This window comes from Quercus suber, unplaced genomic scaffold (assembly GCF_002906115.3).
Source record: "Quercus suber isolate HL8 unplaced genomic scaffold, Cork oak 2.0 scaffold_1137, whole genome shotgun sequence".
In the NCBI taxonomy this organism is placed as follows: Eukaryota; Viridiplantae; Streptophyta; class Magnoliopsida; order Fagales; family Fagaceae; genus Quercus; species Quercus suber.
Genome location: NW_027070540.1, coordinates 1 through 14944, shown reverse-complemented (window position 1 = coordinate 14944; position 14944 = coordinate 1). Strand labels below are relative to the sequence as shown.

The 14944-nt window shown below is 32.0% G+C and overlaps 1 protein-coding gene and 1 non-coding gene across 2 annotated transcripts; one reads left to right on the top strand and one right to left on the bottom strand.

Moving 5' to 3' along the window:
* The first annotated feature begins 10966 nt into the window (after positions 1-10966).
* On the top strand, positions 10967-11819 carry LOC111993372 (18.1 kDa class I heat shock protein). Its single transcript, XM_024025211.2, has one exon. It carries the CDS (start codon positions 11176-11178, stop codon positions 11626-11628), a length of 453 nt encoding a protein of 150 aa, XP_023880979.1. The 5' UTR covers positions 10967-11175; the 3' UTR covers positions 11629-11819.
* A 597-nt stretch (positions 11820-12416) lies between these two features.
* TRNAG-UCC (transfer RNA glycine (anticodon UCC)) lies at positions 12417-12488 on the bottom strand. Its single transcript has one exon. It is a non-coding gene; the product is annotated as a tRNA-Gly (tRNA).
* Between the last annotated feature and the right edge of the window lie 2456 nt (positions 12489-14944).

Sequence of the window (14944 nt, the reverse complement as noted above, 5' to 3'; positions counted from 1 at the left end):
ACCATTGTACTTACCCAAAAAGAGAGGGGTGGGGGGTGGAGCCAACTTTGATGCATATTATTAAAATTATTATTATTATCTAAATGTAAATATGACCAATAACCATGAACCAAATAAAGTTTCATTTTCCCAATAAAGAGTTTGCCAGGCTAGAATGGCCACACTTGGCTAGGCAAGATGTTTGAATGAATGAAACATTGGCTAAATTGAAACTAGTACATGTTCTTGACTTCTTGGAGGGGGGAAAATGAGTGAAATGAGACACCTTTTTTTTGGATTAAGTAGAGTAGAAATGAGATGTGCATAAACCATGAGGTCATGAGATGATAATGCCTTATTAACGAGTGTATTAAGGGTACAAATTTAGAAATAATAAATATTTAATTATGAATTATTATATATTTGTAAATTTATTGTAATTATATGTATTTTTTTTCTCAATATCAATGCACAGTTGATGGTGCAAGCATAACATGGTAAGAAAAACAATATCCTCTTGGAAAGTCTATATCTAAAGCAAAGCCCAATGATAAATGTTTGTGCGTAGACTTTGGTTTACTATCCTTTCCCTTTTTTCTTACCCGAACATCTACTCATAAGAAATTTCACTATATAAGAAATAGTTACAATAGTCTGGAGTCTAGACAAACAAAACCTTTGTAAAGAGGTTTTTTTTTTTTTTTTTGGGTAACCTCTTTAAACAACCCGTTTGCCTCCAAACACAATGGCCCAAGAATTTTGGAATTCTTCACAAAGTCTCTTCCACGTACGAACTCATTTGCAACCACTTGAAATCCGATAAGGAAACTTTATGATTTGAATGAAAAACTCATTAATAAAATCTTTGAAAGGAATTATTAAGAACCCTAAAATCTTTGAATGAAAAACTCATTAATTAAATATTGGGAAATGATTTTCTTGGTTTAAACTCAAGAGATAAGGCTTCTCCTCTGCTCATGGTATGACATCTTTTTTCTTGAAAGATGTGCATCAATATGTATTTAAAGGTAGGTAAAACTTAAATATGGGGTTTAAGTTAATCCTTGAGTATAATTAGAACAGTAATTAGGATGAGGAAATTTGAATTTGGAATCTCTCTCTTTAGAAACTCTAGAAAATGTCAACTAACTAATTTGTATGGCCCTTTGGCTATTGTTTTAATTTTATCTTTGAAAATTTAAAAATATGGCATTCTTACAATTTGTTATCATCAACATGCAAACAATACAATAATTGTTAATGTGGCAAACATTTTTGTACACATATTCCTTGTAATGCTAACATGGTATATGTTAGATCACAAACCGATCCACAAAATTTGAAATATTAAAACATGTGAATTTTTAATATTTAAAGAAAACTGAGTAAAATAAATACAAAATATCTTAATCTCTACGGGTGTTTCATGTATCTCCATATGTTTTGATTTTGCATATGTGGCTTTTTTAACGGATGAAGAAGTATTTGATACATGATTCAACTAAAATTGTATTATGATATTTCTTTTAGCATTTTTTTTTCCTTTTTTTCATTTTCTTTATAGGGTACTGATGGAATAAATTCTATAATAAAATGGTTAAGTGTTTTTTTTTTTTTTGGTATATTTAGTTATTTACTTTGATGGGAGCAATAAAAAATTGTCCCTAACTTGTACTGCTGCCATGGTTATGAGGGACAAAATGTCGGTGCTAGTAATTTACAAAGCTTTGAGAATAAAATAGTTGGGAGTCAGATCCAAGTCCCCACTTCCCAGTAGAAACACAGTCTTCGGGGCATAGGGCCATAGGCATTGCTATCAGAGAGTGTCACTTTTTTTTTTTTGCTAAACATCAGAGAGTGTCACATGGTTGCTAAGAAAGGTGCATATAAATATATATAATTGATGGGCCAATCAGAAATTTATAATTTCAAAATGAGCAACGATAAATAATTGAATGAATAACGACCTTACTTGAACAGGGTCTGTTCTATAGGATCGTACCTCTGTATCCTAGATCACAAATAATTGAATGAATAGAAACGAAATATATATTGTGGGAGGAAAAAATTCAGAGCTACTTAATGGGCCCGATACACCCTGTTAAGGACTATTATATTTCCGAGGAGCAATAGGTGGTTGGGGCGGCCCATCTGAAGCAGGAAGCCCAGAAGTAAAGGGGGAGTACCGTCCGAAGAGGTCACTACTGGTCCGAAGATGTCTTACTCCTCGGCCACAAATAGCCTTGATCAAACAAACGCGTGGAATGTCCGAATAATCTTCCTAACAATCCCAATGATAATGATAAGTTCTGGGTAGATCGGAGATGATCAAAACTAAAAAATATCTAAAGGAAAAGCTGCTACCACCGTATTTAATGCACTGCAACAGCTTTTCTGGCCGCATTTATGTGGAGAAGACCCCTGAACAGTGTAACCTCGGCTACCGCCACTCACAAAGATCTAAAGTAGACATATGACGTGACATGCACTTGAGTAGATACGCAAATGAAGAACAGGTGAACGATGGAGATGATAGGAGAGGATGTTATATAAAGAAAAAGGGTCCCTGATAATAGGGGACGGAAGGGAGAGAAAAAGAGATAAAGAAAAGTTTTACTGTAACTTTGAATGTTGTAATCACTGTTCACTTAATAAAACACATCTTCGGACATTCATTCATGGAGTTGTTCAGGCATTATTTCATGTTATCATCACTTCAATTAACCTAGCCAACCATTATTTACTTCATAACCAGCCTAGCTCTTTCGCCCACTCTCTACAAATTTATTGTCCTGAGTTCACTGGGCCTTCAATCCATACCTTTTGGGCTTGAGCTACGAAAATAGACCCTACATGTATATATATATATATATATACACATACATACATACATCGTGAAGATGTCAGGAAATTTTATTTTGAGAAGAAAGGTGTCAGATAATTAAAGTTGGTAGAATGTTTTATAATTGTATAAAATACTTATAATTAATCTGATAAAATATTTTAGAATTATATTATAGAATTGGTACAAAGCCTTTTATGAACCCAAGACCTCCCCTTAATAAAAGGGGAAGGAGGACGTTCCAAACCAACTCCAGTTATTCATTAAACAAATTATTATAAGTTAGTAAGAGAAATGTGGTACATGATTTATAAGATCATTCTCGTGTATTAAATTATTTAAATGATTTATATAACTATTAAATATCATGTGACTAGAATTACATAGATATACTTGTTTTAGCTTGGAAGAAATTTATTTCAACTTAGTTGCGAGAAAAATACTATCCAATATTTATTGAAGATATGAATAAGAGATATGTCTATCACACGAGATGTGGCTTGATGATAGAAGTCTTTGTTTCAACACCTAGAGAGGACTCAGAGGAGCAGTTTGAGCGATAGCTTAGCAAAGTTTGTGTGATATATATGGTATTACTCATTGTCTTCATGTTGCGTAGGGTTAGTAAATCCACACCAAAAATCTCTTTTTTTCATTAAAAAAAGAAAAGAAAGAGAGGTATGTCTCTGCAAGTAATTTAAGAATTTTCAGAAAAAATAATTACAAAATAATTTACTGTTTAAAAAGAAAATTGAGTACTGACATCACTTTGAAAGATTTACAGTGGAAAAAATAAAGGCATAGTACTAAGTTCCATGATGGAATCTTCTGATGACAAAAAGAAACTGATGGGTTTCATAGGTGATGATAAAAAAAAAAAAAAAAGCTGCATTTAGGATTAGGAGCACTGAAGGTGGACTCAGATACAACGACTGGATTTGGGTAGCCTATTCCTGAAGGATAAGAAGAGTCAAATAAATACTAATAACTTGTGGTTCAAAACAAATGTGGTTGGAATGTGAATATGAATATGAATATGATAATAATAGAGGGTTACTCATTCTCCTACAGTTAATTAATATGCCCACGACAAATGGTTGAGAAAGAATGCTGATAGATAATAAATTCGCTTCCTCTTCTTTATAGGACAGATCTCCCTACTTTTTGTTTTTTTAAATAATATATTTTTTTCCTTTTTTTCAAATCAAAAAGTTTAGATCTATATATTAATAATTTATTGGTTTACATGTAGGATTTATTGTGATTTTTTAAAAACATTTTAAATAAAGGAGAATGATGAATCCAAAACGTCTAAAATGCCAATTTACCTAAAGGTTATTGACTTATTGGCATATTCATTGTCGTTAAGTATGTTTATCTTAATATGATTCAATTATTAAGTTGCTTGTGCAGCCCGGCCCTTTGTTTTTCTGTGAGTCAATTATTTCTGTCACAAACACTAATTTTTGTGGGAAACCGATAACTGCCTCACGACTAGTTGAGAGCAATCATTTTTTTTTTTTTGGTTGATGTATATATTTGTTTCGAAGCTTATGTTTAGTGTTTACTGAAGGATGATGACATCCTATCTACCATCTATGTGTATACACCTGAAATGGTCTGTTATGCAATGAGTGTTTAAACAATAATTTCATGCTCTAGTAGTTCACCAGATAACAATTTAACAGACTTTTTTTTTTTTTTTTTTTTTTTTGTGTGAATCTTTTGGAGAAGACCTTTCACCCAATATTTTGCCAATGACCAAATAATGAAATTGACAAATTATGCCACGCAATTGGAATGAAAATTCAGTGCGTAATAATAAAAACTGAGTTCGCTTATGAACATACTCAAATCTACATCTAATTTCATAATATTTTTTAGTGTTAGATTGTGATTAGATTTCAGTACTTATATATAGGATTACCTTGAATATTTACTAAAATAAAAAATTTAATTACACTAATCACAAAATAACACTTACATATGTTATAGATTTAAGTGTGAACTTAGGTATTGTTTTAAGAAAAAGTATACCGTATTTCGGTAATACTAACTCAGTATTTGTAGTTTTTGAAAACATGTATCACTCATTTATTAAGTAAAAAATATCAAAACAAATATTTTAATTAGAGTAATCTGATGTGATTCTTTAAAATAAATGTTACTCATTTATTAAGTAAAAAATATCAAAATAAATATTAGGTTAATATTATCAAAACACAGTATACTTTTTCATTGCTTTAGACTAATTCACAAAGACCTCCCAAAACAAAGGAAAAAGAATAAGAAAAGAAGGACCCTACAGTCACACCTGTTAATTTGTATTGACTTTTTGCAGATTTACATTTATTGCACAGGTGGGGTCAGCTTCAAACACAGCCAAGTTTATATATTGATACCGATGGTTACTTTATTTTTTATGAAGCTACCGATGGTTACTTGGGGTTATAGACAAAATATACTTTACTTGCTACTGTAAAGTATAAAGTGGGGAATCGTCCTACGTTAACATTATACCAAAAGTAAAGAACCTAAGGGCATCTTTAGTACTGTTGTAGTAAGCTATGTAATCGAATTGCTAAAGAATGTAAAATAGTTATCTGATTTTTTTTTTTCAATTTAAAGGGTCTACTTTTGACGATTTTATTCATTATTATGAGATTAAAATACTAATAAATTTTTTTTATAGGTAAAGATTAAATTTCAGATCTCTTATTCAACTACTAAAAATTTTACTAATTGAACTAATTGAAACTTACGCTATCCAATTATTTGGTTGCATATTTGTTACAAGTAATAATTATTCATCTCTAAAATTGTCTAATAATTTCTAAATATAATATATATTTTTCAAATATACAAACTTTCAATGTGCATAGAACAATTATAAAAATAAAAAATCATAAAAAATAACTCATTTCTCTCAAATTTGATTCTAAAAAAAAAAAAACAACTCTATCAAATTTTAAAAATATATATTTTTAGAAAATATAATTATATAAGCAATATTTTTCTTAAATACAGACCTTGAGTTTTATTATAATTTTATAACTTACGACTAAATTTTCGACCAAAAAAAAACTTATAACCAAATCTATGAATAGATTTAGTTATTCCATTACAACACATTTTATTTATAATAATGAAAATTACCATTCTAAACATAATTTCTTTTAAATGTACCAAACTTGCTCTAAGGTATTGTAAGCTACCTTTTAATTTATAAATTATATTTGTTTAATTTCTTATTAAGCATTTTTATTTTTTATTAGTGTCAAATCTAACTTACTTTTCATTCACCAAAATACGATAAAAAAAACACAGTTGATGATGATTAAAAAAAAAAAAAAATAAAAGCCTTTGATGATGCCTTGAATTTATGCATTACATCTCAAACACTAAAGTCTTCAGAAAATACAAATAGGCTTCGTAGCATAGGAGGAGGTCGACCCAAGAGCTGAGAACATGGCAAAGTCTTCGCCTTGATTACAACCCTAAATTAGGGAAGGCATCTGCACAGTTTATTCACCACCCTGAATACTCCTTATATATGTTGGCTAGAATTGTTGGATGAGACATCTATAATCAACTACTACAAGAGTCAAGAGCTTTAGGCCTACGATAAATTTTTTATTTACTAATTACCTACTAATTTCGTGTCTCACATATCACATTCAAGTTGCAGCTTTATAGTTTTTTTGTTTTTTTTTTTGTTTTTTGTTTTTAATGAGAAACTTGTAACTTTATAGTTGGGTCATTAGCCATGTAATTAAGACCAAAAATCAAAATATTTGTGGTGGGCAAGTTGGATTTTTTTTTTTTTTTTTTTAAAGTTTTTATATCGACTATATTCTCCTCCCAAAGAAACAATAAAAACTTGTCATCTCTGAAAATTGTAACAAACATTATGATTGTTTTCCGAATTGACTCTACTTTGTCTAATTAATGTTCTCAGTGTTGATACCTAATGCGGAAGGTGGTCATATTAGAGTGGTGATCACAGATTATAGATCAGAGTTTGCAGAGAAAAAAATTATGTTTTGTTCAAATGAATGCCTTAATTGATACAATCTCGTTTAAGGAAATTGCATCAAGAACATGGCTCTAATATTATTGTTGGTCCCTCATGTAGATGACGGATGGTGATCACAGACTACAGGCCAGAAGAGTCTGCAGAGAGAAAAATTATATATTGTCCGAACGAATGTCATGAGTTATTTATTGGCAAGCATATACCCATTGGGAAGAGACATATCTGTTATAAACATATATTCTTATTTCAAGAGTTATGCCTTATCTAAATACCATTTCAACCTTATCCTAATACCATTTCATTATTAATTCTCCGTAGGAAACAACATTATGTTGGGGTTTGACATCAACTTATTTAACTTTTTGTTAAAAGCATATTAAAGTATACTTATACTTTAAAATATAAAAAACAAAAATAAAGATTCTAAAAAGTAATATATAAAAGTTAAAAGAAACTAAACAGATAGGTAAAAGCAATACTATCTATCAAGCGGGGTATTTTTGTAAATGGTGTAATTACCCATCACAAGTCACAACCAAGTATTAACATTCAGCAGGTCCACTAACAACGTGGAATATATACTATATAGATCTGATTTTTCCTTTTCTAGATTGTAATAAGAGGTGAGCTTGGGTGATTGGACTCATTGGAGTCGGTTAAGTTGTCAAATTTTCCTTTGAGATATTTTCAAGATAGCTTCTTCAAGAAATAGTTTACGTTTGTAGTAGGAAAGAAAAATGAAAGAGAGATATCAAGAGCCACAGAATAATAGGAACATCGATAAAGATGGGTTTTACTCATTTTAGGTGGTGGTTGGAACAGATGTTCGGGGGACATTGACATAATTCATCTTTTAAAGTTTATTACATATTTCCTATGAAATGGTTTGTCATTTTTAGATACATCCAAAAAAGAAAAAAAAAAGAAAAAGGTGACAATTGATGTGAGAATACTTAGGGCTTTGCAAAAAAAACTGCATGACTGGCCAATCTATTTGCGACCCAAATCCAATTCATGCAAATCCCCTAAGTGAGGCAGGTTAGATTGGGTGGATTAGATAGATAGTTTAGAATATCAAATTGAGTAGCAAGTTGAGATATTTCTAACTTGCTAAATTCAATCTGGATTCTAGTTTGTTGTTAAATTTTACAAATAAGAATCATTTAGATATCCAACAGGTTAAATCGTTTTTCAACAATTTCATCATCCTTATCAAAAAAAAAAAAAAAAAAAAACAATTTCATCATCTTTCTCCATTGCAATTGAAAATAGCTTCTCACCGTTCTCAGGTTTTTAGAGGTCTAGAACTAGAAAAGCATAGACAAAAGAATACTTTAAGAAACAACACGTTCAAGCATTATTCGGCAAGTTAGTGTGCAACCGGCAATCAATTTGGCCACTCTCAAAAAAAGAAAAAAAGAAAGAAGAAAAAAAAAAGACAATCAATTTGGCAAACTATAGAATTGGACTAACCATAAATAGTATACTTGGCTTTTAATTATATGTCTTTTTTGGTTATCTATAAATATATAATTATATATACACACGTTTTTCTCAAACTTTTTAATGAAAGTGGTTCTTTTTTATTATATAGATAATATTTTTATTAAAAATGCCAATGGGGAACACAAGGAGTATACAAGAAAGGACGGTCATCCCCCTCAAAAAAAGAAAAGAAAGGATTGTCATAAAATGTATGTGGAAGGTTTTTTTTTTAAGTAGGGGAAATCAAACAGATTTTCTATCATGAGGTGACTAAAGCCACAAGACTCATGACAGGGATTATTCTTCTTAATTTGTCATATTTTAAATTCATATTAAGTTTGTGTATGTTTCTTTCTCAAAAAAAAAAAAAAAAAAGTTTGTGTATGTTCCCATAAAAAATGAGAATAACATGATTATCATATGGTTTAGAAAAATTACATATAAACTAAAATTATTAATTTTGTATTGATTATGTGGCTGACATTTGACAAACACCCTTCTACTTTCTATAAAATTTTCAGAGACCCATTAGCAGCTCCTACAATTCAATTATCGGGTCCAAGCTAATTCAACACCTCGGCCGCTTCTAAAGATATCGGACCAATTTAATTCAAGTTTTCTTTACACGACTTAAAGGCTTTCATTCCCAGGCCCAAATTTCTATCAGTTTGGGCCACAATTCTCTAGATTTTTCGTTATTTTCAGGTGCACAATGGAAAACCCTTGGAAATATTTTGGTTCGGCCCGTTCGGGTTAATCGTTTAGGATTATGTAAAATCTAAAGTGTTTAGTGCAAATAATCATATCTATTACTATATTAAAGTCAAAGTACAATTAAAATCTAAATTAGTTTTTAATTATTACTTAATTTTGCTCCATTTGTTTAATTTAATTTCTTAATTTTTTTGCCAAGTGACATATTCATAATATTTAGTTCTAAAGTTGAGAGGATCACCTCACTCACGTACGTAAAACCACCTCAATTGTCACTGTTTTTTTTTTTTTTTTGAGAATGTCAATTGTCACTGTTGATTAATGTTTCCACACATAAGCACAAATTATGACCTAGTAATATATTAAAGAAGAAGCTCAATCTATATAACACATGTAGTGTTATTTTTTTTTTAAAGACAATTAAATTCAATGCACCTATGTATTTGAATTTCTCTCTCTCAAAAAAAAATGTATTTGAATTTAATTAAATAACCTAATCTACTACACTTAAATACGCTTAACATTATATTGATAGACCTAATGATATCTTGGAAGAAAAAAGAATTCCTACACAATTCGTTAGAATAAACAAAAGAAAAACATCTCACATTCTTTAAAATATTATCAAATTTCTAATCAATTCTAACATTGACATACTTAGATTTCCATGTCCTTAGGTTTCCAAACATCACATTGTCAGATTATCAAAAAAAAAAAAAAAATCACATTATCATGATTATACATGTTTAGAGCATATTAAATTTCACTAACTAAACATTCTGTTTGATGATGTTGAAAATATCACCAATGAGCCACACAATACTCGCACACTCGAAACGCCACCTGCACAAAGAAAAGAGAAGACCTAACAGAGAGCACTGGTGTGGTGCCGGCCAAATACTCTCCGAATGTCAACTTAGAACTTTTTACAATTCTAGAGTGCTAGAGAGGGCAAAATTATGCGTACCTTGATTTGTGAGGGTATTGGGGCTTTTATAATAGTAGAAGGTTGACCATCTCTTCCTTGGGCTAGAGGTCCTTTCCTTATAGGAATCCTAATGAGTGTATATTACAGAATCTTTTCCTTATTGGACACTAACATTAAGCGTGGAATGCAAGCCATTTCCTTATATACTCATGCGTGGTGGTCAAGCTAAGGTTCTACTAAGACCGTCAGTACCAGGACCATCAGCTTTCCTTATCCCTCCATCCATAACGGCATCAGCTTCTTGATGATGCTACCTCCTGAGCGAGCTGACTTTCTTCCTGCCAAGTCTCTATCCGTTAGTCTTTTGGGTCTTCAGCTTCTCTCATTGTTTACCCCGTCAGTTTAAGCCGTAGAACCCATTCTATGATCAAGGCGACGGGCTAAATCCTTGCGTGCTATAATTTTACTCATCACTGTTAGTTATGGAAACTCATGCATCTCTATAAATAAGGAGAAAGTTTATTGATATAATTTTTGTCACAATTTTAATATTTTTGGTTAAGAATGGTGGAGAAAAAAAAAATTGTGAATCCATTTGAAAGTTATTATCTATCAATCACAATTAATCATTTCAACGATCACAATTAATCATTTCAACGATTTATGAGAGAAGTAAAAACTAGTTCACAAACTCTGTTAACACTGTGATTTTAAATTACAATTTATGTGCAGTTTGAATATGCATAACAAAGTGCAAGTAATGAACGCCACCCATATGAGAAATAGGGTGGTCTAAAAAAAAAAAAAACTAATAAATAAATGATTAAATGCTAATAAATGAAAGATGATGCAGAATTGCAGATGAAGGTGGTAGAATGTTATAGAAAAAGCAGACTATTCATTTAGAATATTTAATAATATAATAATATACTTTAGGATTCAATAATAACTTGCTATAGAACAGCCATAAAGGTGCCAGAATCCACTTTTCCTATTGGTCTTTAGTCTCCTATTGGCCTTTCTAGTCTCTTCTTAACACAACCCAGAATCCTCCACCCATATCTATATAATAGGGAGCTCATAAACTCTCAAACTCATCGTGGAAAAGACGAAACTCTAAAAGCTCTCATTTGTTTCTCTTTCAAGCGCACTCTGTGTTTGAGTTATTGTTTTCAAAGTATTCCAACCAAGATGTCTCTCATTCCTAGCATCTTTGGAGGCCGACGAACCAACGTGTTCGACCCATTTTCCCTCGACATATGGGACCCTTTTGATGGGCTTTTCACCTCGGTGCGTGAAACCTCTTCGTTTTCCAACGTGCGGATTGACTGGAAGGAGACCCCAGAGGCTCATGTTTTCAAAGCCGACCTTCCGGGGCTGAAGAAAGAGGAGGTGAAGGTTGAGGTTGAGGAAGGTAGAGTTCTTCAGATTAGTGGGGAGAGGAGCAAAGAGCAAGAGGAGAAGAATGAGAAGTGGCACCGTGTTGAGAGGAGCAGTGGCAAGTTCTTGAGGAGGTTTAGGTTGCCTCAAAATGCAAAGATAGATGAGGTTAAGGCTAGCATGGAGAATGGGGTGCTCACTGTGACTGTGCCTAAGGTGGAGGAAAAGAAGCCTGAGGTCAAGCCCATTGAGATTTCTGGTTAACTAAGCGACCAGTTTTTTAACTTTAAAAGCTACTAAATGCCGCAAATAAACAAGGAATTATGATGTGTGTTTTTGTTTGTGTCTTTGGTGTGTAAGAGCAGTGTGAATTGCTTGTAAAACAATTGAAGTGGGTGTTCAATTGTTGTAATAATTGTTTTGTGAATAAAATGGTCTCATTTTGAAAAGTAGAACATGATTGTCAAGCCCATTGAGATCTCCGGTTAATTAAGCGACCAGTTTTAACTTTTAAGATATCAAATGCCTTAAATAAACAAGAAATCAATGTATGACTTTTTGTCTGTGCCTGTGTGTAAAAGAAGTGCGGATTGCATCTAAAAATATTGAAATAGGTGTTCAATTGTAATAATGGTTTTGTGAATAAAATGTTCTTAAAACTTTTTAAGCTATCAAATACACCTTAAATAAACAAGGAATCAATGTGTGAGTATTTTTTTTTTCTTTTTTGTGTGTCTGTGAAAAGAAGTGTGAATTGCATCTAAAAACATTGAAATGGATATTCAATTGTAATAATTGTTTTGTGAATAGAATGATCTTAAAATTCTGTCAAAATTGCTTAAATAAACAAGGAATCAATATGTGGGTTTTTGTTGGTGTCTGTGTAAAAGAAGTGTGAATTGCATCTAAAAATATTGAAATAATTGTAATAATTGTTTTGTGAATAAAATGGATAGGTGTTCAATTGTAATAATTGTTATGTGAATAAAATGCTCTTATATATTCTGAAAAAGTAAAACTTGATTTCAAGTACCGTTGTTCCTAAAAGGAATTGCGTTTGCCGGGAGTCGAACCCGGGTCTATTGCTTGGAAGGCAATTATCCTAACCGTTGGACTACAAACGCTTTGTTGGATGGCATTGAAGAACTTTATATTATCCATAGTCTTTTGGCTAGAGTCTAAACATTTGTAAATTTTGTTCACCTGGACAATGAGAAATAGCTCTACTATGTCTATTCTGCAATTTTGCAAGCTATCAGGGAGGCTCTCAGTAAATTGAAAGCTCTAAGAGTTGATGGGATCATTATCTTAACGACCAGTTATTTACCTCATTGGCAGCAGCCAAATCTAGTTCCAGCTGGGATAGTGAAATTTGAAAAAAAAAAAAAATTCCCATTTAAATAGTAATCAAAGTCTATTGATTTGGCAAAAAAAAAAAAGACACACTGATGCGTTTTCGAGAAGCATTATTATTGGTTGTGCTAAAAAATCATACTATTATTTACCAACAACAAAGTTGAGATTGGTTGAGTTAAAGTAAAAAAATTTCGCTTCTTAAATACATTTTTACACAGCCAGAAATGACGGTAAAAAAAAAAAAACAGTCATTTCTGGCTGTGTAAAAAGCCAGAAATGTCTGTGCACAGGTAAAAAAAAAAATATATATATATATATATATCATTTTATCTTGCATTCACGCTAGTAGGAATATTTTAATAATTTCTTTTATTTTCTCTTCACTTTCTTCTCCGTCCCTCGATTGCGTCTCTCAATCTTCCTCTGCTATCTCATTTTTCCACCTCTCTTCTTCTCAAAATTTTTTCTCTTTCTTCTCAAAATTTTCTCTGATGTGTGAGGGTCTCTTCTTTTGCCGTTTGGTTGTGGGTGTAGTGGGTCATCGGCTTCATGGTCATGCCGTGGGTGTGGTGGGTCATCGGGTTCGTGGGTCATGCCGCTGTGGGTGATCCGGTTCGTGGGTGGGTCATCCGTGGGGTTTGTGTAGTTTTTGGTTGATTTGGGATTGTTGGGTTTGTTTTTGTGTTGTGGGTTTGGGTCATGCTGTGGGGTTGCTGGGTTTTTGACTGATGTGGGGTTGCTGGGTTTGTGTTTGTATTTGCGGTTGTGGTGGTGATGTTGCCGTGAGTGCTTGAAGACAGTGAAGAACGAATAAAATAATAATATATAAATAAATTGTTTAATATATTATTTTATTGCGTTGAAAGTTAAAATAAAATATGTTTTGTAAAGTGAGGAGATAAAATAATTAAATAACTAAATTTATGACTATAAGTCTCTAAAGTTGATAATTAAACTTTTGAATCATATTTTGCAATTTATTTTAAATTTATGACTATAAGTCTCTAAAGTTGATAATTAAACTTTTGAATCATATTTTGCAATTTATTTTCCTAATGACTTTATTCATGGATGTAAGGAAGTTTGAATCCCTACTCCGTGACCCAAAATTTTGAGCTTGCAGTAGTGCATACTGGATGAAGCTTTTTTTTTTTTTTTTTTTAATTATTATTATTATCATTGTTGTTGTTGTTTGGTGCCGGTGTTTTAACACACTCAATGCTATTATAAATTCTTGTATAGCTAAAGGTTTGTTAATCTCAATTGATAGTGTACTACAGGAGGAAAGACTACAGCCTGTTGCCACTTTGATGTCTTTTCTTGATTGAAGAGGAAAAATATGCACTTGACGGCTTATATGACGGATCCATTAAAATCACCTATACTGGACAGATCTCATACGGACGGGTTCTACACCGATGGGTTGAATACACATGCAGTGTCCGAATCAATTATCTACAAGAAGCTCATGTTAAAGGAACTCTTGCGGCTCATGCTTGGACATCTCAAGATCCTAGTATAAATGGAATTCTAAGGCGAGGAGGATTCTAGAAAATATGTGCATTAATGGAGATCTTCTCCGTAAGGAAAAGTCTTGTTCATCACGTTTGTAATTGTTAAAGGAGGCTCTTATAAGGAAAAGACTTTTACTTCAAGGAAGAGAGGTCAATCTTCGACCACTATAAAAGCTCCAATGCTCTCACTAATCAAGGTACGCAGAATCGACCCTCTCTAGCACTCTGGAGTTGTAAAAGATTTTAACTTGACCTTTGGAGGGTAATTGGCCGACGCCACACCGGTGCTCTCTGTAGGTTTTCTCTTTCTTGCTGTGCAGGTGACTTTTCGAGCGTATGAGCGATGTGTAATTCATTAGTGATTTTTCAAACTTCATCATTGATAGTGGCATTTATACTGTTTTTCATTGCCCCGTGACAAAGAAATGGTACATTCCATAAAAGGAGGACCTTATTGACAGAATTGTAGGAGAAGATTTAAGTTATGCTTGGTCCAAAACATAAAAGCAAAGAAAAGCATACGCTGGATATTTTTAAAGTATTAAGTACAAAGAAAAAGCCTTTCTTGTGCACTAAGGAAACTAAAGCGAAAGAAAAACCTCATGCTCATTTTTTGTAATAAATATGGCAGATTTCAGCACAAATATTTGTTGTCATCTGCCGATATAGTCTAAGCTCTCTGCTAACAAACCCATATAGCTAGAGACAAA